Source organism: Theobroma cacao, chromosome 3, assembly GCF_000208745.1.
Source record: "Theobroma cacao cultivar B97-61/B2 chromosome 3, Criollo_cocoa_genome_V2, whole genome shotgun sequence".
NCBI lineage: Eukaryota > Viridiplantae > Streptophyta > Magnoliopsida > Malvales > Malvaceae > Theobroma > Theobroma cacao.
Window position 1 is genome coordinate 2,209,717 of NC_030852.1, and position 27,857 is coordinate 2,237,573.

Sequence of the window (27,857 nt, forward strand, 5' to 3'; positions counted from 1 at the left end):
GAGCAAAAATGTTTTACATTTCATGGTAATATGAGGTGAAAATAAGAATTTTTGAAGATTGCTTTCAATTTATATTCAACTGATGGTAGGAATGGAAATGGGTACTCTATTATAGGATACTTGTGGATATCCAATCTGATTATATAAGGTTACGTTACCTATAACTGGGTTTGAGATAAATTCGGATAGTGATTTCCCTACTCGCATTGGGTTTAGGGTTTGGGTACCGCCTCTTGGGTACCTACTATCCGAATCCGATTGTTTTTTAAAAATATTTTAATTATTATTTTAATAATTAAATTAAAAATATACCATTTTTACTAATTTTATAAGTAATTTTTTTTATTAAAAACTAACAGATATATGAAAAATACGGTTATTCTAATTATTTATGTGATGACATCAATATATTTAAATTAAAAAATTATTAGATTATTAATTATGTTTAAACAATATGAATATCATATAATATTATAAAAGAATATAATTACTTTTAAATATATATTTTTAAAATAAATATATTTACTTTCTATTTTATGTTAACATTACAAAAACTATAACTTATAAAATTATTAATTATAATAGATATACCATTGTTTATATAAACTTATAATATATATTTAAAGAAAGTTTTTGAGATTAGAATAGTTTTAAAACTTAACTTTTTTTTTAATTTCATGAAATTAAAGACAAATCTATATAGTTAATTAAATTAATTCATGAAACTATTATTATTAATTAACTTGTAATGTCTTTTAATATATATAGTTTATGTATAGTGTTAATTTATAAGAAATATAATTACTATTATATATATACTAAAAATATTTTAGTATATATATACTTTAAATATAAACATATTTACTTTCTATTTTGTGTTAACATTATAAAAATAATCACTTATAAAATTATTAAATATAATATATATATATATATATCTTTGTTTATATAAACATATAATATATAAACCTAAAGAGAAGTTGTGAGATTAGAATAGTTTTGAAACTTAATTAATTTTTTAATTTTATATAATTAAGAACAAATCTATATAGTTAATTAAATTAATTCATAAAACTATAATTATTAATTAACTTTTAATGTCTTTTAATATATATACTTTATGTATATTAGGTTCATTTATAAAGAATATAATTACTATTATATATATTAAAATACTTTTAGTGTATATATATGTACTTTTAATATAAACATATTTATTTTCTATTTTATGTTAGCATTATAAAAGTTATAACTTAAAAAATTATTAATTACAATATATTTATAGCTTTGTTTATATATTATAATATATAAATTTAAAGGGAAGTTGTGAGATTAGAATAGTTTTGAAACCTAGTTATTTTTTTTTAATTTCATGAAATTAAGGACAAACCCATATAGTTAATTAAATTAATTAATGAAACTATGATTATTAATTGACTTGTAATATCTTTTAATATATATACTTTATATACATTGAGTTCATTTATAAAAAATATAATTACTATTATATATATACTAAAATACTTTTAGTATATGTACACTTTAAATATAAACATACTTACTTTCTATTTTGTATTAACATTACAAAAATTATAACTTATAAAATTATTAATTATGTTTGAGATATTTATTTTTTATTATTTAAATTTAAATTTTGTTATTTGTGTGTTTTTATTTATTTAATTATTAGTAAATTATATGAAATATGTAGGAGAAATATTATTGTATATGGATACAGGTACGGATTCGGATTCGGGTAATTGGGTATCATGAATAGAATTTTAATAATTTTTTTACATAATCAGGTTTTTAAACGGGTTAGGGTAATTATAAGGTAGTGGGGATGTATTAGGGTTAGGGTTAGGGTTAGGGTAGTAATTTTTAAAAATATTAAGGTAATAAATAGGGTTTGGGTACTTTATTTTTTATAGGGTTATAGTTCGGATACCTCAAAATTAACGAATACCTTACTTATTGACAACCCTAACTGTTATTATGTATTATTGTGATTGATCTTCGTCATGAGGATTATTAACATGTATTAATTTTTAATATTAATAAAATTTTATTTTGATTGAGAAAAAAAAACCTTTACTCAAAATTAAGTGTTTTGGCTAATTGATGAACAATTTATTAAAAATGAATCCTAAAAATATTTTTTTTTAAAAAAAGAAAGACCCATATAGCTAACTCTTGAAGTTAATATCAACCTAAACTTCAAAAAATGTAATCAAATTTCTTAATTCTCACTCTATTCTTGGTCCATTAGTCTATTGGAAGTGCATGTCAGTGCCAAATAAACAATAATTTTGTTATTAAATTTTGCTTATTACCATTCATTTCCATTATTGAAGGAAAAATTTTGGTATAGTTATATTATATTATTGCATTCAATAGATGAAGTATGTTATTGATCATTTGCACCCATTAAGCCTCACATTCAAATTGCTGGGAAAAGTAAAACCAAGAATTAGAGCACCAAACCTTTAGCATATAGGTTTCCTTTTTCCCTTCCCCTTTTTTCTTTCCACCTTTTCTTAAATTAAAAAAGAAAAACCAATTAAATATGCCTTGTCAAAAGATGAAGGTGACCAATCATCAAAATTCAAACACAAATGTAAGAAAATCATCCTTTCCAAATTGTAGGCCATAAATATTATTGTTGCATCACATGTGGTTGGTTTCAAGTTTCAACCCTCTTCCTATTTTAATCATTCACTTGTATATGTGAGATGGACTTGTCAATTGCATAGTCTCTGGACAATCCTTGCTTGCCAATTTCTCATTTCCTTTTTCAACCAAAAAAGTATATATATATATATTTACATATTTATGTATTTATGTTTGATGAGTTTTAGTTTGGTTAAGGTAATAGCCACACGTAATGATACATGCATATATCTTTTAAAGAATATAATTTAAATTTTTCGCCATTTAAGGTAAAATAAATCTTTTCACAAACAAGTGAGCCCTCCGTCCACATTCCTAGTGGTCCAAAAACTCGTTTTTGTCAGAAAAATTAAAATCTTAAGTCAATTTCAGTGAGAATGACATAATATAATATAAATATATAAATACATATGCATACGTATGTCCTACTAATTTTGGCATTTATATAATATGGTCTGGAGAAGGTTCAACTCCTTGTGGAAATAAAATTTCGACTTGTCAACCTCAATATTGTTTTGTCCCTTTGATTTTTCTTTCTTCATATTTTTGTACTTCATTTTATTTTAGTATGATACTTAAAAAAGTTTTTAAATTATTTAAAAAATTTTAAATAAATCTTTATTTTTCTATTGTGTTCAATCAAATCTTTATATTTTTATTTTGATTTAAATAAACTCTTATGACTAATGGATAATTAATTGTCATCAATCAAAATGTTAATTATCATTTTATATCCATGTGGTGCTGACGTGGTACTAATATAAAGAGTGAAAAATGTAATATGATTATGTCATTCTGTCACATCAACATACCATGTCATGATCCATTATAATATGTTAAGATTATCATGTTAATTCTATATAAGCATTACGTAGTATAAAATGATAAGTGACATTTTGACAAATTCACACATTAATTATAAGAATTTATTTGATTTAAAATAAAAATATAAAAACTTAATTGAACGAAATAGAAATAAAAATACTTATTTAAATTTTTTTAAATAATTTAGAGGTTTTTTTAGATATTATACTCTTTATTTTTGTTTTTTATCATTTTTGTGCCAAAGAGAAAAAGGAAAGAAACAAGGAAGGCAATAAAACTGTTGTTGCCCTCTTTTCCCTTCTTTTGGACGGGTTACCTAGGTGGGTCAGACCTTATCCAACAAATCGTGGTTGCAGCGAAGGGTTCAATTCTGCCCAGCCTGAGGCTCATTTGGCACCACAGCTCTCAGTGTAAATACGGGCCAGGCGATTGCAACTGCATTCATGGCAGATTTCCCGGAGCCAGCCCACATTCTTTCTGGCCAAAGGTCTTGACTCGGCGAGGAAACCATCCAAATGGGGAATTTCATCTTTCCTTTTCAATGCTACATATTTTTTCAAACTTAATGGAAAACACAATCATTCAATTCACAGCAAAAGATGACCTAAACATTAACATCATATATATATATATACTGAATATCGATTTTAGTAAACCTATCTACTAAATTATTAATATTTTGAGAAATATGTCAGATTTGTCACTTTTTTAATGAAATTTTAAGCTTCCAGTACATGAAATACGAAATTCTCAACCTATACAGAATGTTATGAGGATTTAAAACTTAACGTATTGCATTTCAAGAATCACTCTAAATTATTAAATAGTAAGAATTCACTCATTATTTAATTTTGTTAAAATTAGCATTGAGTTAATTATTAATTTTGTTAAGAACATGAGCGAAAACGATACCGTGCAATGCTTGAAAATACATTTCTCATTAATTAGAAGCTTGAATTGAGACACAAACTTATATTTTGAGAATACCCTTTTACACTTGTGTTTTTAACTCAAAGATCATGGAATATGAAATATACATCTCTCATAAAAATTATATTATAGCATATCAAGAGCGTAAATTTAACTCAAAGATCTCACTTGTTAATTGGTTTCGAGATTGAAACAACTAATTTTAAGAGAACTCCAAAATTGATATCATGGAACATGAAATATGCCACCTCGATAAAATTCTTGCAATGATACAACAAAATAACATATACAAAATGTAAATAATAAAAATACCAATAAGACTAAACTTAAACTTATAAACCTCACATGTAATGACAGATGGAAAAAAGGAATTGCAAATGGAGAAGCTTGTTTAGTTAAATTAGAGTATGACTCAAACGTTGCATATAGGTCAAATATAAGACACTCACGTATGCAATTCATATCTTTACAATTCACATGAACAATTTAAGACTCCTTTTGAAAATATTATTTAATCTTTCTAAGCACTCTTTCAAAGCGAACGTGGTTAAGGGAGGAACCCCATTTAAGACCTCCCTTTTTAAGTATGTTATAGGCATTGAGAGGTGAAATTTACTTAGTTAATAAATGAAAATGGAGAGAAAGAAAAAGCCATGAAATACCCCGAAGGGATAATGAGGGTGAAATCATGAGCATGCATGCACCTCTTTAGAAGAGAGAATCCGAATCCAAGCACCTAGGAGAAGGACAAATGCTAAAACCTTCACAACTCACAGCCGTACCCCTAACCCTAAGCCTTCTCGTAACTCAAACAAAGTCATGTCACTCAAAAGGCAACATCTTTTCCAGTCATCTTTTCCTTCCCTTTCCTCCCTTCCAAACATGGGAAACATTTTTTTAAGTCTCCAACACTTCACAAAACCCCAGGGACGGAGAAGAGACAAAACCAACACCAATACTTTGAGGTTTCAAAACGAGAGGAAGACCATCCATATTGAATCAATGTTGGGGAGGGAATCAAACGGCTGGGGTTTCATTTGGGGGTGGTTTGGCTCAATGCTGTGGACAAAGGGTGTATCAGGGAAAACCCTTTTGGGCTTTGATAACTGTCTCGGTTGTCTTCTTGCATGAAAAAGAAGGAAAAAGGCTGAGAAATCTTTTTGTTTTCCAGCGCTGCAACTGTGAATCTAATGAAGATAATATGGTACGGCTGAATCTCTTCAAAGATTTCATGAACCTCAGACAGCAACGTAGGCTACATGCTAGGAGAGCAAAGACCTTGCTTTTGTATTTGTTTGGATTGTTGTTATTGAAGTGGCGAACAGCTCCATGACAGAATCATTAATTCTTTGTTTAAAAATTAAACATTTTGCTGTAAGTGGTAAGGCGGTTGTTAGCACTTAGTTCATTTGATACATAATTTTCTATTTGAAAAGCATGATTCCAATTATAAAAAGAAAAAACAGTTATTAAATTGAATATTTGTTTTAACGTGACATCAGTGACATTATTCTTATTTATTGGTTCCTTCGTCAAGCTTTTCTCATGCTACTCTATAAAATTTTATCTTTATATGTTACTAAAAGTATTTAGGTGATAATAATTTTTATAAAAATATTAATTGATTTTAAATTAAATATTTATTTAAAATTTAACGAGGATGACGGTAAATGTAGTTTAAAGTCATTTCAAGAATAGGTAAATTTATTTTTATTTAAAATTCCTTTTCACAATGTGATTGACAGAATGACAGCAATTTTGCTAAATAATTGACCAATTCCTATTGAAAAGAAAGGAGAAAAATCCACACAAATGAAACATCAGTCATAAACCACAAACAGGACTGAAATTAAAGGGGCATGCATCAGGATGATGCATTGCTTTTGTATGGTAAATAAATATCTGATGCAGATGGAGATTGGGTCATAGGGTAAATTTTTTTGTTTTGGACAGTTTCAAGTATGTCCTTTGTTGAACTGTGCCTCACTTTGTGGAATAATTCCACGATCAAGACTTGTTAATAATTTACAGATCTATTAGTTTTCATATGGGATGGTTTCCCTTATAATGTGTTGCATTTTTAACTTTGATTAATTGTTAAAAGTGTTGAAAAAACAATAGAATCCTCGAATGAGATGAAAAAGCTGAATGAGGACAAAAGCTCTTGGAAACCCATATGATTTAACTGGGTCTGGAAAGAAAATGGGAAGATTCCCCCGAATGCATGCTCTCTGTCAAGGGCTCTTGACTTGGTATCAGACAAAAACCTTTTTGAAGGAGGGCAAGTTGTATTTAAGGAAGCAGCAACAAGGAAGAAAGGACCATCTCTTTCCTTCTTCCTTGAGAGTTTTGAGGAGAAAATAAGTAGAGAGGGGGGCTAAGGAGCTCCTTTCAGTCCAATACAGGGGGCAGAGATGTGGATAGAGCTGCCATCTCATGCATTGGGTTATGCTTAGTGTTTTATTGGAAAGATTTGCCAAAATTCATCACCCAAAAAAGAGAGAGAAGATTATGAATGTTGAGTTTAGCCCGATGCATGGTGTGGGAGCAACTCCTTCCACATACTTTGCCCACCCATTGGACTGAAGGGAGCTCCTGGTTTCATCTCCATGCACTGCACCTGTTTAGGAGAACAAATATTCCCAAAATCTTGTTTTGATCTTGTCTTCGAACTCATCTGCCCTTTTTTTTTTTTTTTCTTTTCTCAATCCTGGCTTAACTTGTAACTTTTTTTCAACTCTTTTCAGGTTTTTATCCAGCTTCACAGTGACTAAAATGGAGATCAAGTGCTGTGGAAGTTGGCAGGTTGCAGCTCAGAGAGTAAACTTGACTGAGAGGATTGCCGTGACATTCCAAGAACAAAGCCTCAAGATTAAGAAGTTCCCACTCTCTCCACCATCTTCAGTTGTCCTGCACTGGGCAAAACTTGCAGATGCTGCAAGCTGACCATACAGGACAGCACAGAAGTTGCTTTAGTAGTCTTTGTTCTGAGCATTCCCTTCAGCCGTAAAAACTCCAGTTTAAACACTGGGTATTCATTTCTTATTGTGACTTGTAAGCATTATGTATACCAAAGACGAGCCTTTTTCTTGCTAAGGTCTACTTCTTCCAAAGGCAACTCAGATTTTCTTAGTCCTTTTTAAATCAAAGAGACAAGGTTTCCAGATGGGAGGCGAGTCCCAAACATTAAAAACGAATTGCTAAGGAACTTAGAAAACCAAGCATTGGGAAATTAATTTGACAAGTCCCATTAGAGAACAAAGATCTGTCATTGTAGAGGTTTTACCAAAAGACCCTGTTTCCAATGGCATAAGGCCAAATGATATCTGCAAACCTGGTCAAACTGCATGTTGGACAAGAAAAATGAAATAGGAGAGAGAAGCATCAAAGTTTCCAATCCATTAGATGGCATAATATGAGTTGAAGCTGCATCTGAATTTGGAGTCGGTACAACAGTTGAGAATCTAGAAGTCAAGCCCTCCAAAACTCAAAATAGGCAGAAAAAGACATCTTGTCTTTCAACTCCTTCACATCAGCAATCAAACTGGATATGAAAACTACAAATCCCTTATCAATAAGGTATATATTTCAAGCAGGAAATGACAAGAAACTTATTTCATTATCTCATGTACTGTTATGGATAGACTCGCCCAAGTAATAGCATGACTAATAAGAAAGGAAAAGGAAAAGGAAAAAAAAAAGGGTTAACATGGAGAAAAGAAAAATGATAAAGAGATCATCCTGTCCTGTTCATTATATGAGTCTTACAATGCAAACAACAATAATAACAATGTAAGTAGACAGTTATTCAAATCCCTCGTTTTATGCATTCCTTCACTGGCCCGAAATTCAGTCCCCTGCAAGAGTGAAGCACAACATTAATTCTATTGTTACCAAGGTGAATTTTGCACCCTGTTTCTAGCAAGATGCATAATAAGTCATATTGACACGCATAGAGATTGATTTGAATAATTGTGAAGACAGCCTTCAAATCAGAAATACGCAACTCAGAAGTCACACCACATAAAAAGATAATGAAGACGGAATAAACCATATAATTCAGAAAATTAAAAGGAGAGAGAGAAAAAGTCTTATTCATGCTGAAATGAAAGAAACTGAACCACAACCACATGAAGCTAAAACCAAAGTACTGTTCTTTTATTTATTTATCTATTACACGCTTTCATTGCCCGGAAAATCTAAATATCATGTCACATCATAGGCCTCACGTTGGAGCAGAGCGTTCATATCAACTCTTATCAAAATCTTATTGATATAAACCTCCTTAATACAAATATTTAGATATCCCATCCCATCATTGCTTTATTGCATTTAGAAAACCACAAGGTACCAACAACTTTCATTTTCAAAAAAAAATAATAAACAAACTGTGAAGCAAATGGATTAGTTTAGACCTTAAATCATGAAAACTATGATGGCCACTATGCAAAATAAATTTTTATGTAAACTCCCTTAGAAAGAATATCTCTCCACCACACTTTCAACTTTCAAAGTATACAGCAAATCGACAACTGTCCTATGAATGCACTCAATTGATAATAAGGTAAACTGCCTAAGAAATCCAGGAACAATTACTCTTGGAAGACAACTTGTCATCACGATCTTCATTAAAAACCTATGAAAGTATTTTCGAATGCATTAACTTAGTTCCATATGCCAGCCTACACGGCCTAAAATGGCCCATTTCTCTACTTAAAAAAAAATCCTTGCATTAAAGTTGGAAGCACTAAAAGCTTTTAAGATTGTGCAAATTTTTTTTAAAATTCTAGTTCTCTATTAACAAAAAGGATGGAGGAATCAAAACACAGCCCCAAAAGAAATCTTCACAAAATGAAATGGGGATGAAAGGGAACAACAAATATCAGTCAGGTATCCTCGCCAAGTTCTTGCCCTAAAAATGGTTTTAATTTTTACCATAAATCAATGAGCCTTATCATGGATAAAAAAAGAAGTTGAAACCATATATCAATGAGCATTATCCTGGATGAAAGGGACAGAATAAAATAATAGAGAGATCTATTTATTTATTACATTACGCAAAAGTAAAGGTCACAATAAAAGCTTAAGCTCTACTTGATTGTTATTTTTTGTATATGTTTTTTGCTTCCAAAAACAAAATGCAAAAAATGCATTAAGATACAAAAACAAAATTTTAAACTTACAAATTTATTTTTAAAGATAACAGAATACATGATTTACTTTATATAGAACAATTATGTTTGGAAAAGTTTTACATCTTAGCTATTTGCTAATCTTTAATTAAATATTATTATGCTTTTTACTAATTGTTTTCATTTTACAGCAACATTGAAGGAAACAAGTAAATAACAAAAAGCAAGTAGTAAAAGTGATAACCATATCGAACTTAATTTTTACTAGCAAAAACTAAAAATTTAAGCTATAAAGAGCACCCAGCGTCTTACGTGTAACAAAAGGAAAAAAAAAAGCCTTCTGTCAGTACCCAACATCTTAGGTATTTTAGTAAATTTCTTCTGCAGCATAGTTATCTTACATACCATATGAAGCTGATCTTAAAGGGGATATATTTAAAAGAAATATACAAAATGAAAAGGAATAGTAAACAAAAACAGAAACAGATGTTTCTAACTTAGAATGCACTTTATAAACCACCTTGAATTTGGAGCTAATCATCAAGCCTCTATCAATTAGCGTGATAACAGATGCAAAAAAAAAAAAAAAAAGGTAGATGCACCAAAGTAGATGAAAATGTACATTCAGACTTCAGCAACATAGACAAAAGTAAGATTTTTTTCCCGTTTCCCTTCTTAGTCCTTTAGTTTATATTTCAGAAAAATCTTAGTTAATCATTCTTCAGGCTTAGAAATTTAATCCAAAAGCATGCACTCAAAAAAGGAAAGAAATATTAATCTAACAGCAACATTAAGCAAACATATTGGAACACATACATCAAAATTATGAAGGATAATTCTCTAATACTTCTCCTTTCATCATCACAAAAGGGGAGCTCTTGGAGTTTCAAACTATAGGCATATTAGCTCCAATCCGGACACATTAACAGAAACTATCACTTCATTTTAAGTTCAAGCCTACTAAATAACACGCCAAATTAAAATAGCTGCAAATTCAAAACTAACTAAAAGTTTTCGCAATCACCTAAGCTCCTTCCTCACAACAACTACATTGCAACACATAAATGATGTATTTTGATGCACCAACCTATACCTTTTGTGTTCAATTGTATATCTTCACACACACAACAAGATTATACAACTTAACTGAAATCATCAATATGAAGTTTAGGTCAAACACAACAAAATGTATTTTTTTTTCATTCCCAGCCCATATCTACATAATTCAAAAATGAAAGATTCTGCAACCACGTTGAAATTATGATTCTTGCTTTAATTTTTTAATTTTAATACTGCTTCAACTCAACAATTTTCTCCGAATTGGCAGATGCACAAGTCTAATTTGCATATGACACCAACTCCACCTTTTTGTGGGAAAAAAAAAAGCATTTACTTTTCTAAGTCTAACATATCCTCTTAGAATTACTAGATAACAGTCTTAAGATCATCTTTCAATTTCACTCCTGTTCTTAATATAAAATCTAGTTTCAAAATTCCCTAACATTTAAGTCATAGTAGTATTTTCTCTAACAGCCAGCCTATTAAATTTTCCATTTAAGATGGTAACTTCTACAATGACAACACTCAGTTGCGATAGTTCATTTTATCCAAACTACCCCGATACATGAATGAAACTGTCCTTCAAGCAGATAATTTCAACTTTATGAATCTCTTTGCCTTCAATTTGCACTCTCCCATTTCTATTCTCAATTTTAGAGTAACCACATTCCTTGTAACCTAACTGAATTCTAATCAATGGAAACCTCATGAAGTCTAAGGTGCTACTCTATCTTTTCACCTTTATCTCATCAAACAATACTGCAGCATGAGAAAAAGGCATGCCAAGAAAAACGCTGTATTCACCTAATAATTAAAATTCATCCAAAAATAACACATAAAGCATCACATTACACATTATATATACACCACTCCGCCAAAATTTTCTTGAAAGTGAATTCCAAGTTACTCAGTGATTCAGTCAAACCCACCAGACAAATTTGTGCTCCTAATGCTTAAACCATACTGATTAAACCATTCCAAGTGGATGCCACAGTTATTACACCCATGTGGTGTTCCACAAAGACTCCATCATAATTAGGAACTCAGTGACCTTGAAAAGTAATAAAAGACATAGCAGGTTTCTGAGCTTATATGGTTCACTGGCCTTACAATCTTAGGCTTAGTAATGCTTTGTCTCCTTGCAAGATGATAAAAAGTTCCTAATCATTTGGCACCCAACTGATTGCACAAGTTAATTGCAGGAACCCTTAAACCCCCTAATCCACCCCAAAATAAATAATTAAATAAAACTCAGCAATTATGTTTAAGTGGGTGAACAGCTTTATAGCTGTAGTTTCGTCATTCGTAATAGCCCTCTTCATCTCTTTTGAATATTCATGCTGAAAAAGCTTATCACCAGAGCAAACTTATCAATAAATCTACAAATTAAGTAGCTTTTCCATATAATCCAGTCGCAGTTCTTTCCTTCTCAGTGCAAATCCAAAAACATACCATTGTTCCCAACTCTCACCAACATAACCAACAAAAAAGTCGATGCAAAGAGCTAAATTTCAGTGATTTCCATAGAGTTTTTGCCATCAAATAAGCTTAAACTATTCTTTTTCTACCTTTTTTGCACAATCTCATATGTTTGTCCACCATATTGACTTCAAAAAACTTTCCATAACTTCATATCACAGGCATAATTACGGCTACCTGACTCAGTTAACTTGTTTTATACTTTTTTTAACAAATTTATTAGATTCAACCAAACAGTTCCACACACAAACAACAACAAAAAAAAGGCAGGAAATGATTTCATTGAACTAAAAAATTGTTCAGTAGATAGTTCAATGAATAAAAGGCCTGAGAATACCTTACATAAGTGAATGCAGCCTCTCAGTCTGACTCAACCTCCTCAACTTTCGGACCTAAAACCCCAAATCATCAAGACAGAATTAAAACAGTTCAGCTATTCGTTCGGCAAACAACATGTGACTAATCTGCAAACAATGCCCCATGTTTCGTTGCTTTTACTACTTGCTTTGTTTTTTGCTTCCTCAAAAATGCTAAAAAGTAAAAGAAACGATTTCTATTCGATTGAAAACTAATGAACTAGTTAAATAATAACCCATTACCAATTGTAAAATCATACGTTCACTTACTCCAATAAAATTACGCCTTTTTCAAATTCCAGATTTCCTTCCAAGAAACAAAAAGCAAGCAACAAAAGTAACCACCAAAGGAGCTTAAAGTAAAAAGTTTATATAAAAAAAGTATAAAGAGGAAAAAAAAAGGATTAAGACCGTGGAGGGAAGGGTGGCGGCCTTCCTTGCCCCAACCGATGCCGCGGGTGGCGTCGAGGTACTGGCGAACGAGGTGGCGGCACTTCTGGAGATGGTTGACTCCTTCGATGCGGTAACACCACCTCACCTTGTCTCGGAGGATCTTCGCCTTCTCTATGTCGATCCATTTCTCTCGAACTATATGCTCCCTCATTTCCAGCATCGCCACCGGGTCCTTGTAGGGATTGGCCGGGTCGAAGTCATCCGGCGCCGTTTCATCGAACTCTGGGACTCCCTTCTTCCTCCCCATTTTCCACTCTGCCTCTCTTTTCCTCACTCTGCTCTTCTTTGCGCTGTGGTCCGTTTTAGTCGTGTGGCGATTTTGGGCTTTGGAAGTTGGGTCTTGTGTTTTGTTGTCCATCGGCCTAAATCTGATTTTGATTTAGTTTAAGGCCCGAGATAAGAAATCCAATTCTTTTTTAGAAAGAACTAAAAATAGTACATTTTTATCAAAACAATACGTGGAAATGAAATTCTTATAACATCACTATATAAAATTGAAGCACAATCTCTAAGAGGATCTCTATGAAACGTCGTAGTAATAGGATATTGAAAATCAATGTTCGCAAGAAAATCGATCAAATGATTAGATTCGCGATACATATGAATGATACTAACTTATCATTTTTTCTTTTAAGAGATTTTTAATAGTTAAAGTCAAATTTGAATTAATATTTGATTAATTTGTTTTCATTTAAATCACTTGTATAGCAGTTTTGTTGTTCATAGTTAAAATCACCTTACGACATCCCTTTTCCTATATAAGGGTGGTAATTCCTGTTCGCGTATTTAATTGTGTCGTGTCAATATAAGGTATTAACGATTATTTGAGTAAACACGAACACGACACGAATAATTATTCGTATCAAAATCTAAAACATATACACGGACATCATTATTAACTACGTAACACGATACAACACGACTAACACATTTATTAATCGTGTTATAATTTTTTTCTAGACATGACACGATTGTAAACACGAATAGCGATTAACACATTTTACACATTTACACAATTAAATTACATGATTAAATTACAAGTATTTAATTTTATCATTCAAATTTAAATCAGTAATTATAAAAATAATTATAACAAAATAATAATAGTATCAAATATAATAAAATTTAGCATAAATAACATACATTAACATCTAACCTTTAAATACTAATAATATCTAAAATCATCTATTATTTTCAACCATAATTAAATACATATCAACCATGAACAATTCTAAATGCTAAACCATGAACAATTCCTAACACTAAATCAAAATTGAAAATTTGCTTACCAATGTCACATCATTTCGATCTCCCAAAACCTAATGATGAAATGGAAACAATATATTAATAAATTAGATCAAAATAAAAAAATTAATATAATTTAAAATAAAATTTAAGGCATTATCTTTCAATGTTAATCTTTGACATTAGGCATAAAGCATTCTGTTATGTTATTTCTGCCCTACTAATATATAAAGTCATGACATCTGTGGTAAGATTGTTCAACTCTGTTTCTACAGATTCTACAATATAAAAAATGTTTATTAGAAGCATATAAATAAATCAAACTTATTCTAATCATGCATTTAAACACAAGAAAAATAATAAAAAAGAATATCAAAGAATGAGAATGTATTACAATTTCCCCAAATAGCCAATCTTTAGAACATAAAATTTCCTTCGGAACATCTAATTTGTTAATATAGAAGTCTTAAAGAGTAAAATACCAAAAAGGGGGTGAATTGGTATTTAAAATTTTTTTTTGCAAAATTAAGTATAAAAACTAAAACTTTTTCACCCAAAAATATATTTTAGTACAACAACAAGTTTTCAACAATAAATCACTACGCATAAAAATAATATAGTAAAATAAGATATTTTCTTAAGTTAAATAACAATTATGAATGACAAAGTAAAAATATTTTCCTAAGTGTAAAAAAATAAATCAATACAAAACTATTTTACTAAGGCAAATGCAAGTAATGAATAATAATGTGGAAAATTAAAAAGAGATACAAAGATGTTATGGTTTAGTTTTTTCGATATCTATATCCATTCCCCTGGCAACCAATGAATTTTTAATCCACTAAAAAAATTCTTGCTTTTTAACGAAATCAAGCGAAAATCCTGACACCAACTTTTTATGGGATCAAGCAATAACCCTTACATAATCCACAAAAGGATTTTTGCTTTCTAACGAGATCAAGCGATAACACACCAACAATTATTTTTACGAGCTCAACCATAAGCACCTACAAATAGCTTTTCAAAGTTAAGCTAGAACTTTTATAATGGGGTACAAATTTCAGCAAGAAAATGCCTTTACAAAAGTTAGGTGCTAAGACTTTAAGCATGAGTGTAGTCAGAGAATAAATATTAGCTCAATGAAGCAAGTATTCAACTTTTGTACACTTGGTGAAAGACTCAAATGAAGCTAAAGAGTGAATATAAGCTTTTGGAGATTTCTATAGGGTTTAAGGCTTTGGTTTAGGTCTTCTCTTGCTTCTAAACAACTCAAATGTAGCTATTTATAGCTAGCGTCAAGTTTGGAGCCGTTAGACACAAGTTTGAATATATCTAACCATTGATGAAGCTTAAGGGTCGACTACAACGCTCTTAAGGTTGATTATGTTCTTCAAATTTATCAATTTAGGGGTCTATAGTTGAGTATAACCTTCTTCTACTTGATCCAACTTCTAAGAGGGTGTTTTTTGAAAATCTAGCTGCTATAGTCGACTATACCTCCTCTATAGTCGATTGTCTTTGTAAAGTCAATTATTTCATGCTTTTGACTTGTCAAGGTTGACTATGTCTGTTTAAAACTTTGTTTTCTTCAACTTTCTAGAACAAGGTCGACTATAGACACTCCAAGGTCGACTATGGCTTCATACTCTTCAAGTTTTGCACTTTTTTCTGCCTTTGGATTGACTTGAGCTTTTCTAAGAACAACTTTTAACTTGTGTCTTGAGGTTTCATTAGCTTTTTGGTACTTTTCTTCAGCTATTTTTTCCTTGCCTTGTTCCTGCATTCCAATAACATTTCAAGACAAGCTTGCTCTTATTTTCTTAGCTAAATATGTATTGTTTGAAAGGTTATAAGATGTCTTTAATGATGCATGATTTTTCAAACAATTATGTAATCTTAGGAGATTAAAAATATATTTAAGACAATTTCAAATGTTTGACATTAAGTTCAAGATAACAAGTGATTTTTGTCAAATCAAAACATGATGTAACTTAAGGCTAACATAGTTTAAGCAAGCTCCAATATTGATCAAGAACTCTACCACTAACACTAAAAGTAGATTCGGAAGACACTGTGGATACAAGAATGGCCAAGATATCACAAGCTATGGCAACATCCTTAGGATAACGAAACTGATTTGTCTTCCAATATTGTAAAATATCTAATTCTATTGTCACATCAATTTTTTGTTCATCCAAATATTGCTCTAGTTGAGATTTGTTGTTGGCAACGCTAGACTCATTTTGAAAATACTCAAACTCCTTAATAAAAACAAAACAATTAAAAAATAATCAAATAAAAAATAGCAAAAACATATTAAATTTTAATAAAAAATAATACTTCAAAACTAAAAAAATAAAAACCTTTAAGAACTCTGTTTTTCCCATTTACAACTTTCTCCCAAAAGGTAAGTCATAAAAAGTGTAATTTAAAGATGATGTTGGAGCATCATAACCTTGGCAGCACATTCATTATAAAAAGCAAATAAATGATCTTTAATCTTTTTAAATTCAGTTGAATTTCTCCCATAAAGGTTTGTGTAACTCCATTTCACAAATCAAATCTTGTATCGAGGATCAGATATCGCAACTATTGCTAAAATCACACTAAATTCGGACCAATACTTGTCAAACTTAGGAAATATTTGCATAGACATATTTTTCATATACACATCATCCCCATTCATATGTTTTTGCAAGGGCATGCGTGCCATGAATACCGAAGGAAAATATAAGTAGGTTGTGGGATGCTTTGTTTCAAAAAACACACAAGTAATCTCATAAAAGGCACTCAAGAACTTGTTAAGTTTCTCAATTCTATCCCAGTCATCTCTAGATGGATAAGTCTTAAAATTTGACTCACTAATTTCACAATGAGAAAAAACCAAATGAAAATAAAGTGCACTTTCAACCATGAGAAATGTGGAGTTCCACCAAGTTGGAATATCTTGTTTAAGCCTCTTTTTGCATTTAAATGCATTATGTTCACACACTTTAAAAACTTTTGTTTTCTCCCTTAAGAACTTTTCATATGCTTAATACTTTCCCTCACTTTTTTTACAGCACTATCAACTTCTTTCAAACCATCTTGTATAATTAAATTAACAATATGAGCACAACATTTTATATGAAGAAACTTTTCACCTCTTAAAAGTGGTTTTACCATGTTCAAATGCACTTTCAACTTCTCAATAGAGTATCATTTGCAGAAGCATTGTCCAATGTCATAGAAAATGATTTACTTTCGATTCCCCATTCAACTACCAATGCATGAACCTTTTCACTCAAAGCAACACCATTGTGTGGAGGTGGCATAAAGGAAAAACTCAAGAATTTTTTTTGTAAAACCTAATTTTTGTCAACAAAATGAGTAGTAAGACATATATACCCATCAATAGTGGCAAAAGTCCACAAATCAAAAGTCAAATAAATCCTACCAAGTGTTTCATGCTGCAAGCATTTTATCTTACATTCTTATTTTTTATGCATCTTAAGTATGTCAGCTTTGATAATGTTCTTAGAGAACAAAACAACATCTTCCCACAAATAAGTCAATAAAGTCTTAATGCTAGTATACTCCATAAATGATAAAGGCAAATTATTTATCACAATTGGCACTACTACTAATTCACAAAACTTTTCTAGATCAAACTTTGAATTCCTCATTAACATTGAACCATGTTTTTTTAGAAAAAATCATTAAACCTATATCATGTGTCTCTCTCCTAACACATTTTTCATTATGACATTTCATATTATCTGTCCCATTCTTGCTTTCACAATTCAAAAAATAACCACAGAGCTTGCACTTCGTTTGTGGTTTTCCATTAATTGAGTTCTTTTCGACAAACGTTCAAAAAAGTCTAAACTTTTGAAGTTAACCACCTTTTTTTGTGTTTTCATCTCTACACAATCATCAGTAGTTTTCTTCACAAAATGACCATTCGATTCAAGAGAAATATCAACATTGCTAGATTCCATCTACAAACATCAGTAGCAAAAATAAAATCAGTAAGCAAAAATATGCAGCACTAAAAAAATATACATAAGCTGATAAACAATTTGCTCATGGAAAGAAAAAAGGCACATAACAATAAGCCAAAAATAAATAAAAGTTTTCACTTTTCATCTTTGCAGAACAACATAATAGTAACAATGTTCTACATGTTTTTACGCTAATTTAAAATTAACTAGCAAATTGGATTGCATTGTGCATCACTAACCAATCAAATTAATATTCCCCTAAATCTCCTCTGATTCCAGAACCAAGAAAATCAAAAACCTCTATTTTTTTTATAATTCCATTCTTCTTTTGTTTCCAATAAAATGTTTTTCTTTTTAATAGAGAATGAAATTAAAATCTGAATCTAATTTTTTAAATAACAAATACATATAATTCTCATTAAGTTAAATACTCAACTAAAAAAAAAACAACAACTAGTAGGAGAAATTTAAAATTTAAATCATTAACATTTGATAAAATTTTGAGAAGAAAGCAAACCTGTTAAACATTACCACAGCACCACCTAATTGGAGGAAAATGCCTTTAGGTTAAGATTTTTGGATTTTTAATTTCTTGGGAAATCATCGAATAGAAAGAAGAAGAGAAGAAACAGTGAAATAATCGATAAAATTTGTTGAATAATCAATGAAAGTATTGAGAAAATGGAATAGGAAAAGAACCAGAAGAAAAAGAAAGCTGAGCATACCTTTTGTTGTGTTGTTGAGTGTGCTTGTGCGACTCATCTAAATGAAAAGAAAAATCAACATAACAATTAGTGTTTTGGATATTATTACTTTATTATATTTATGAAATTAAGAAAATCTTTTAAAATATTTGTTTAAAATTATTTAAACAAGAGTAAAATAGTTTTAGAATGTTAACTTTAACAAGTTATTAATAAATGTGTCACTAATATACGTGTGGACACGAAAACATGTTTAATTAATTGTGTTTAAACGTGTTTTAAACATGTTAAACATGTTTAACACTTTAAGATACAAAATACATTAAGGCCAAACACAAATCTGTTTAAACCTCGTGTCTTCTTATGTCATATTCAAAATTGCCAAGTCTAATCTTATGCCATCAAAAAACTCTAATAAACACCTTGTACTTTTGCTCTATATGCAGAACAATTTTCTGGTTTGATTAAGAAACAACATTTCCAATTCCTAAAGTGGTCACAAACGACACCTTTTGTAGTAGATTAATAGCATGAAGTTCAATGAGCTCTATTAGTGTTGAGTAGTATCCAATAATTTATTTAGATAATTTTTCAAACTGTGTTTGTGTCACTTGATTCGTGAGTACCAAACTCAACAATTCCCTCTACATAATTTTTTTGGTACATAAGAATCAAAAAGACCAGATTTAAGATCTTAGACTAAGAAAGCCTAACATATCCTTAATAAGTAATGGACATAAATCTATCGGAGGATTACTCAAAGAAAACTTTCCCAACGAACAGTATTGAGCCAAATTAGCAAGGAAGTATGTACACATGTTACATTCCCTAAAGATAGGACGAATATCTCTTTCCCAGCCTTCTTGGGTCAAAGTAACGTAATCTTGAAATAAAGTAGAATATGGATGAGATGTGACAACACCCTCATTTAAGAAATGGACTATTACTGCTGCAATTGGTTCAATTTCAAGTTCTTAGCTAGCAATAAACCTTCTTAAATGCTTTAAAGTTTCGCTACCAAGCTATCTGTAGCACAAATGTTTAGGACAAAATCACAAACCCATTTTCCATTAGAATCCTGAATCAAACCCCCTATAAATGCGCACCTTAAGCTTGATTTGCAGGCACCATCAATATTAAGAATAAAAACATTTGGTTTTGGTGGCTTCCACTTGACCTATCTAGCCACCTTTCTATTATTCTGCTTTCATTCCATGGCTAATCCAATTTCTCTATCTAGAAGTCAAGACTTATTCCATAAATTACTAGGTCATAAATCAAGCTGATGGAAAGCCCACTTGTTCCTGGTTTTCCAAAGTTCCCACAGAGTCATAGAAAATTGAACACTCCACATCACATTATCAATAATTCTAAACTTACTAGAACAATTTCTTCACAGCCATTCTTTTAAATCTGAATTAAAGAAACTTGCCTTGTCAATTTCTAAATGCAATCAATACCTCCAAACCTTTCTCGCATAAGGATAGTCTTTAAACAAAGGTAAAATCGATTCAACACCAAGTAAGCATCTAGGACAAGTCACAACGTCCACCATTTGTTTCTTTATTCTATTTTCATTTGTATTTAGTTTATCATGATACGAAGTCTACATGAAAATCGAAACCTATCTGTACAATCTATGTGCCAAATCAACATTAGGTCCTCCACTTTCAAGTTTCCAATCTATTGAATGTGCACCAGCTTATAAGTGGAGTTAACGTGAAGCCTCCATTGCTCTCCCACACCAAGTTATTTGATCTCCCCGAGGAATTGTTAAAGGGATTGTAATTGCTCTTATTTCCAATAATTTACCTAAAGAGAGAATATGCCAAATAGAGTCAAATTGCCATTCCTTATGGATACCAATAAAATCAATAACCTTTTTAGAGAACAACTCATTATTAACAGCACCAAGAGCATATCGAATAAAAGGGCCATCACCCACCCACCGATCATTCCAAAAGCTAACATTTTTACCATCTCCTATAACTCATTTTTTACCCAAATTCAAAAAAATTATGTACTTCAAAATACTTCTCCAAATAGAAAAAGCATAAGCACAAATAGGTACAAACTTGAAATCAAAATTATGGAGATACTTATCTTGGAAAATTTCACAAGATAAGGAACTTAAGTTATTTTCCAAGCGTTAACCAATTTTTGCAAGCAAAGACAAGTTTGAGTGCCTTGTTGAACATAAACCCAAACCACCATAAGCCTTCGATAAGCACACCTTATCCCAACTGATCAGATGATTATGGGAGCTATCATATTTACTAACCCATAAAAAATTTTGAGCAATCTTATCCAACTGCTAATAAGTAGCCATAGGGAGTAAGGCTGTCTGTATTAAGTAAATTGGAATGGCATTCATAACAGATTGTATTAGAATTCTTCTACTCGTCTTCAATAACACATTCTTTTTCCAAAATCTAAACTCTTTGTTTCTCCTAATGTCTCTTGTATGTTGCTAATTCCCTAGGCATAGCTTATGGAATCCTAGTTATAGAGGACTTGGGTAAATACTTAGGTGTTTTTATTGTTCACAAGAGAGCATCTAAATAGTTATATGCTTTTATTGTGGATAAAGTTTGAGACCGAATCGGATGTTGCTGCAAACTCGCACTCTATAACAACCTACATTTGCCCTGTATTTGCTTGAGTAAAAAAAAGTAAGTCATCCGTATAAAATAAATGTGAAAGTATCGAGTTCAACCGAGATGTTTTGATTGTCTTCTTTTCTTCTTATAAACCTACTCTTGTATCATGTGAGACAATTTTTTTCATACACAAAATAAACAGATATAGGGACAAAGGATCATTTTGTCTTAAACTCTTTTGTGTAGAGAAATACAAAAGAGATTCACTATTCCAATTTAAAGACAACAAATTCGAAGTAACACAAAACATAAATAAAATAATCAATTGTAAGAGAAAATTAAAATCAATCAAAACTTGCGATAGAAATTCTCAATCCACACTATCATAGGCTTTGTGTAAGTTAATCCTCATAATCATACTCATTTTCCTTACTTTCCGTTTCATAAGAGAATGCACAACTTCTTGAGTAATCAGAACATTATCACTAGTACTTCTACTTGTGAGGAAATTGCTCTGGAATGGTCCTACCATCTCCTATAAAAGAGGCCTTAATCTATTTACTAAAAGCTTCGTAAGAATTTTATACAAAGTATTAAGTAATCTAATAGATCTAAAATCCATCATTATCAATGAATTTTCTTTCTTTGAAATTATAGTCATATAGGCTTTAGAAAAATCGAATGGGAAAAAGCCATCTACCAAAGCTTGATTCACAATGTGCATTTATCATTTGATTAAAAAGTTGAATTCAAATCTTTTTTCTTTATAATAGTACATATAAATAATTTTTTTTTCTTTTTACTTAAATTCAAAATATAAAACACTTAAATTTTTTTAACTATTTTTAGTTTAATTTGATAATAAGTGTATGTATCATCTGTTTAAAAATTGAGTTCAAATCTTTTTTTTTTTTTACCAAACAACAAAAATTATGAAATTTACCCTAGTGGTCACAAAAAATATTAAGGTATAAAATTAGATCACTCTCCACTCTCTTGAGCTTCCTTTATATGTGCTGAGAAAAAAAAAAGACTCTAACCTTCTAGTAATAATTAAAGAATAAAAATAATGATTTTTATTTTCCTTGCACATAATTCAGGGTCTAAAGAGAAAAAGGAAATTCAAACCTTTTACCCTAATTTTATTAAAAGAATGATAAAAGCAACTAGGTCAAGTTTAGGAATGTGTAGTTTTTTAAGGAAGGAGTGGGATATTTTAATATATATAATATATATTTATAGAATAATGAAATGTCTTAAATGTATATAATTTCATATATTTTGTTTTGATATTAAATTTATTTAGATAATTTTTCATACTACCTTTGTGTCACTTGATTCATGAGTTGTACACAGTACCAAACTCAACAATTCCCTTTATTTAATATTATAGATAAACAAGTTTTTCCTTTTTTATTTTCTAAATTTTCATTCTCTTATTAATTTCTTAAATTTGAAATACCGAAAACTTTTGAAGTTTTAATTGCTTTTAACTTAATGGTAAATGTATGTATCATCAATTTAAAAAGTTGAATTCAAATATTTTTTTCTCGAACCAAAGAAACAAATATTATAAAGTTTACCCTAGTGGTCACCAAAAGATTAAGGTCCAAAATTAGATCACTGTCCACTGTCTCATCCTTCCTCTCCATATGCACCAATAAAGAAAACTCCAACCTTATAGTCATTAAAGACTAAAACCAATGACCATTTTTTTTTTCCTTGCACATTAATTATGGGTCAAAAGAGAGAAAGAAAATTCAAACCTTTTACCTTAATTTTATTAAAAGACTGATAAGAGCAACTAGGTCAAGTTTGGATTATTTTAACAACATAGTACCACAAACAATTACCTAAACAAGAAGATAAACAAACCAACCATATCCTATGCCCATAATTATTTAAATTAATTAATCCATCGAAAATCTGTGGATGTGTGGAAAACTAACGGTATTTTTAATAGAGTGCTAATTAAGAAAAAAAAAGTATAAAAGATCACGTGAGCAAAATTAAAATTATAAAACATGTAAGTGGAATTTACCTTAAATTAATCCGTTAATCGATGGATCCGAGGGAAACTGGCAGCATTTTTAGTTTATATTTCTTGTTTTATCCTGAATAACTATGGGCTCTTTGAAGCAAGTGAATCTGGGCATTGCAATTATGTAGAATTTTCCTTCCTACGAGGGGCCATTGCAATGCTTGTTTAAAACAAGTTGGGTTTATGCTTGCCTATGGGCGTTAGGCAAAACCATAAGCCATGCCAGTTATTTGGAGTTTGGCCAAAAGAACAACGTTCCAATCAAACTTAACTGGTAGGTAAGATACTATGAAGGGAAGACTGGTCAATGCTCAAAGTGGAAGCCACCCACTCACCAACCCTAGCATTTTTCTAAGAAAAATAAGATTCAATGTACTGTATTTTTCAAAGAAAAATAAGATTCAATGTACTCTATTGAGGAAGAATGCATGCATTAATTCTCTTAATTGAGAATATATATATATATAAACTGATTTTCAGATAATACAAATAGGAATAGGCTTTTTACATAGTAAATACACACACTTGCCAAGTGTTCCAATACCAACAAACCTCTTTGAATAGTAAAAGAAACACTTTATCAATGTTTATCAAATTTTTGCGCGCCAACAAGTACTAAAAATTAATATCTCATCAAAAACAATTAAATTTTTAATAAAATTTGTCAAAAATTTCATGCGAGTTCGAGTACTCTATTAAATAATCAGATTCGATTTAAGATATTTCAAAACGGATGCACTGTTCATTGATATCTTAAAAATATTGTAATAATTTACTTTGAAAAAAAAAGGGAATGGAACCCCTTATAACCTTAATTTGTGTACAATGTTCTTTCTCTTTAGCACTTTGGAAAAGCCACTATTTACCAAGAAATGAAACATTAAAATTGGGACCAAGTTTTCTCATCTCTTTTAAGCTATACCAAAAAAGGAAAGAAAAACTCAAACGCTGTCCTACAATTAACCTAACATGAACCTTGCCCAAGATCCAGTTGCACTCCGCGCGTGGCATCATCACAGCCGTTGATACTGTTCGCTCTCTTCCTTGGGCTCGGCTCGAACCCTAAAGTCAGGTCCAACTCCAAATCACTCCCGTCGGCCAACTCATCAGCCTTTGCCAACGAAGCCTCCACGGTCTCCACCGACACGGTGTCACCTTCCGCACCATCCCCTCCCGGACTACGCCTCTGACTCAAGCCCGATTCATGGCTCACCGACTCATGACAAACCTCCTTCTCCACCTGCGCCTTCGGTTTCCAAGCCGACCGCTTGAACCGTCCCCGAGACTTGATCTTGCGAAGCCCATCATCGGAGTTCTTCTCTTTTGACACGTGCCGAATGTCGCAAGAGGATTTGAGATGTGGGCTCGAGTCCGACAACTCAGACGAGACTTTATTAATCGGTGAGCCCCTAAGAACAGCGTCTACGGCTGCTTCGCAGAGATGCCAGCTCCCGGACCACATCAACCCGACCGAACCGTGAACCGGGTTCACTATCCGGCCGCATGCTTCGTAAAGCAATGATTTAAAAATCCCTGTAAACCCCAAAAAAAAAAAAAATACAAAAAACGAGCCACGTTATTGATGAAAACGTAAAGTAAAAGAAAAATCTGTATTTGGGTAGGAAGTAAAGCAAAGATTAGTAAATACCAGGACGGAGATTTTCGGGGCCAGCGTTAATGAGGTTAATAAGGCCAGCACGGCCGTAGAATTTAGCAAGGAAAAGGGTGGCATTGGCTTGGGATTGGGCGGTGGCGATCCATTGGAGGCAAGGTCTTATACTGCAACTCTCGGTGCACCCTTTCCGAAGGACTCGACAACCGTTGCAACTCATCCGCATGAGTAACCAGAGAGTGAAAGATTAATTGATTTTCCTTTCTGGTTTGATTTTGAGGACGGGTTTTTAGGGGGTTTTGGAATTATGAGGCGGTTGACGTTGGAAGCGGAGGATTGTTGTAGAATTGTATATGGTTTGAAACTTGGGAAGGAAAGAAATGAAGGGGATATTTAAGATGGGTGAGTGGGGAGACGGACGTGGGGTTTTTGTTTGAAAAAAGTGGCGGGTGGGAGTGGTGCAGTGGTTTCCAAGGAAACAGGTGATTGACTCCTTTCGTGGGTTTTACAGTTCCTTGGGGAACTGCCAACTAATTGCCCATTTGTCCTTGGTGATTCTTCATTTGTCCTTTCATTTTTCTGTTTCCATATTTGCCCATTCCTTTTTTTACTTTTTACAACTCTTTTAATCATTTTTATTATATAATAAAATAATAATTTGTTTTAAATTATAATAATAGAAAAATGAAAAATAATTATTCAAAAAAATTGAAAGCGTTATTCGAATAATTGGCTATCATTCCTTTTATAAAAATAAAAAGTTTTAAACGTAATTAATTTTCTTGTATTGTTTAGGAAAGCATTATCTGAGGAAAAAAAAATTGGGAAATAGCAGAAGCTGTCAATAAAGGCCAAATCTAAGATTAAGATCCGAGGAAGCTGAGGCATGCAAGAGGAACGACAAGCGAGCAACGTGTTCAGATTCTTGCCGTGCTGACGAGTCGCCACATCGTAGCACAAACACCTACAACCCCCCTTACAACCAACCCCCACACGCCATCTTCTCCACGCCCCAAAACAAAGGGGAAAAAAATCCCATTTAAAAGTTCTCTCACGTCTGCTTGACAATTTTGTACGCAGAGGGACAATATGACATGAACATGACACGGATTTAAGCGGATTTTGATTTATTCAAATAGTATTGAATGTATAAATTGTGTCAAACTCACTTAATTTACACTATCAATTATATCGTGTATTCATATCATGCATTCACGTGTCTTACACATTTAATACATGGATAAGATCTCTTTTTAAAAAAAAATTAAGATCTATTTATTGATATATAAATATTAATATAATTAAAATTTATTAATATTAAAATTTATTATATTTTATAAATATTATAATTTTTATAATTTTTTATTATAAATTTGAATAATAAAATTATAATTTATTTGTATATATTTTAATTTAATCATGTTAATTCTATCATGTTATGTTAATTGTGTAAACACGTTGTAAATTAAGATAATATACTTTGATTTTTTTAAATTTTAATTATAATTTTATGTAAGTCTATTATTATTTAAAATGAATAATTTACCCAAACGCGACATTAACAAACAAATATAAAATATTTGAAATACTCTTATTATTTCTTCCCCTTTTTTCTTTCCCTTAAGCCAATCGATGTCACTCCCTAGTCACCCTACACCAGATTTTTATCCTCCCCCGACTAGATCCAATCGGGGAACGTCTCATTCACGCTTATCATGCTTTCTGCAGTTGTCATTGCTATTCAGCTCCACCGTCTAGTGGAGAAAATCTAGTGAGAGAAGGAGAGAGAATGCTTGGATGGAGAGAGAAATAAATTGTAAAAATAAAAAAAATTATATTGTATATAGTAATAATTTTCAAAATTTATAAAAGATAAAATTATTTTAAAAATATTATCATATCATCAAATTAACAAAAATTAACGGTAGAACTTATATATTTAGTGAAAGATATTTTTTTGAAACAAATTATTCATTTCAAATACTAATAGATTCGTGTAAAATTATGTTCAAAACTTAAAATATTAAGATATTTTACTTCATAAATTATAAATTTTAATCGTATCAATCATATTGTGTTGCATAAAATTTATATAATTTAGTAAATATGTTAATCATATAGTATCATATCACCCGTATATTGAACGTATCTATATTAGTAATTAAGTTCTTCACATGATTAATTAATTTCGTATTTACTTAAATTATTGTTAATATCTTATATTTATTTGATAAAATTAAAAATCAAAAACACTGATCTACCGGAACGGGACGAGAAACAGCGCGTGCGAACCATGTAAAAACAAAAGCTAAAATAAAACGCGGTTCTTGATTTCGTCAATTCCCGGTTTTGCGGAATCCGTACAGCGGTATTTGATGGGCGAATGGCGAAAGGGCAGAAGCCGAAGGGTCGTATCTGTGGGCGCCCTTAGTTACCAAAGCCTCTGGTTTTAAGGCTTTAAAACTTCTCGTACAGGCTAAAGTCTCTTCTACATCCGTCTGTCTGTCCCTTTGACAATCTCACTTCTAATTTCCAACGTGGTAAAAAGTGGATTCTTCTCTTAATTAAATGTTAATTGGTGTAGAATTTGGATTTAGGGTTATCTTTTTGTTCATTAATTTATGTTATTTGTTCTTTAAAACAATATTACTTTTAATTTTAATATTATTTTTCGACATATAAAAATTTTGATTAGAGATAATTATTTAAATACTTCGTTCCATGATTTTAACTTAAAAATCTTAAATTTTAATATTTATATATAAACT

The 27,857-nt window shown here is 30.9% G+C and overlaps 2 protein-coding genes across 3 annotated transcripts; both read right to left on the reverse strand.

Annotated features, from left to right (window-relative positions):
• Positions 7,977-13,222, reverse strand: LOC18604120 (NADH dehydrogenase [ubiquinone] 1 beta subcomplex subunit 10-B). 2 transcript variants are annotated; one of them, XM_007036459.2, is made up of 3 exons: positions 12,863-13,222; positions 12,438-12,487; positions 7,977-8,282 (listed from the first exon to the last, which is right to left on the reverse strand). In XM_007036459.2, exons 1-2 carry the CDS (start codon positions 13,149-13,151, stop codon positions 12,456-12,458), a joined length of 321 nt encoding a protein of 106 aa, XP_007036521.2. In that variant the 5' UTR covers positions 13,152-13,222; the 3' UTR covers positions 7,977-8,282; positions 12,438-12,455. The 2 variants fall into 2 exon arrangements, with proteins under 2 accessions (XP_007036521.2, XP_017974026.1); XM_018118537.1 differs by having other exon boundaries at positions 12,433-12,487.
• LOC18604122 (LOB domain-containing protein 40) lies at positions 24,199-25,516 on the reverse strand. Its single transcript, XM_007036461.2, has 2 exons — positions 25,126-25,516; positions 24,199-25,010 (listed from the first exon to the last, which is right to left on the reverse strand). Exons 1-2 carry the CDS (start codon positions 25,313-25,315, stop codon positions 24,442-24,444), a joined length of 759 nt encoding a protein of 252 aa, XP_007036523.2. The 5' UTR covers positions 25,316-25,516; the 3' UTR covers positions 24,199-24,441.

What these genes read in the sequence shown, in the direction of transcription:
- LOC18604120 (XM_007036459.2), bottom strand. Translation starts at nt 13,151, where the DNA reads ATGGGGAGGAAGAAGGGAGTCCCAGAGTTCGATGAAACGGCGCCGGAT. An exon ending in CCGCCACCCTTCCCTCCACG is followed by an intron (nt 12,488 to 12,862) that starts GTCTTAATCCTT and finishes TTGGGGTTTTAG; the next exon opens with GTCCGAAAGTTGAGGAGGTT.
- LOC18604122 (XM_007036461.2), bottom strand. Translation starts at nt 25,315, where the DNA reads ATGCGGATGAGTTGCAACGGTTGTCGAGTCCTTCGGAAAGGGTGCACC. An exon ending in CCCCGAAAATCTCCGTCCTG is followed by an intron (nt 25,011 to 25,125) that starts GTATTTACTAAT and finishes TGGGGTTTACAG; the next exon opens with GGATTTTTAAATCATTGCTT.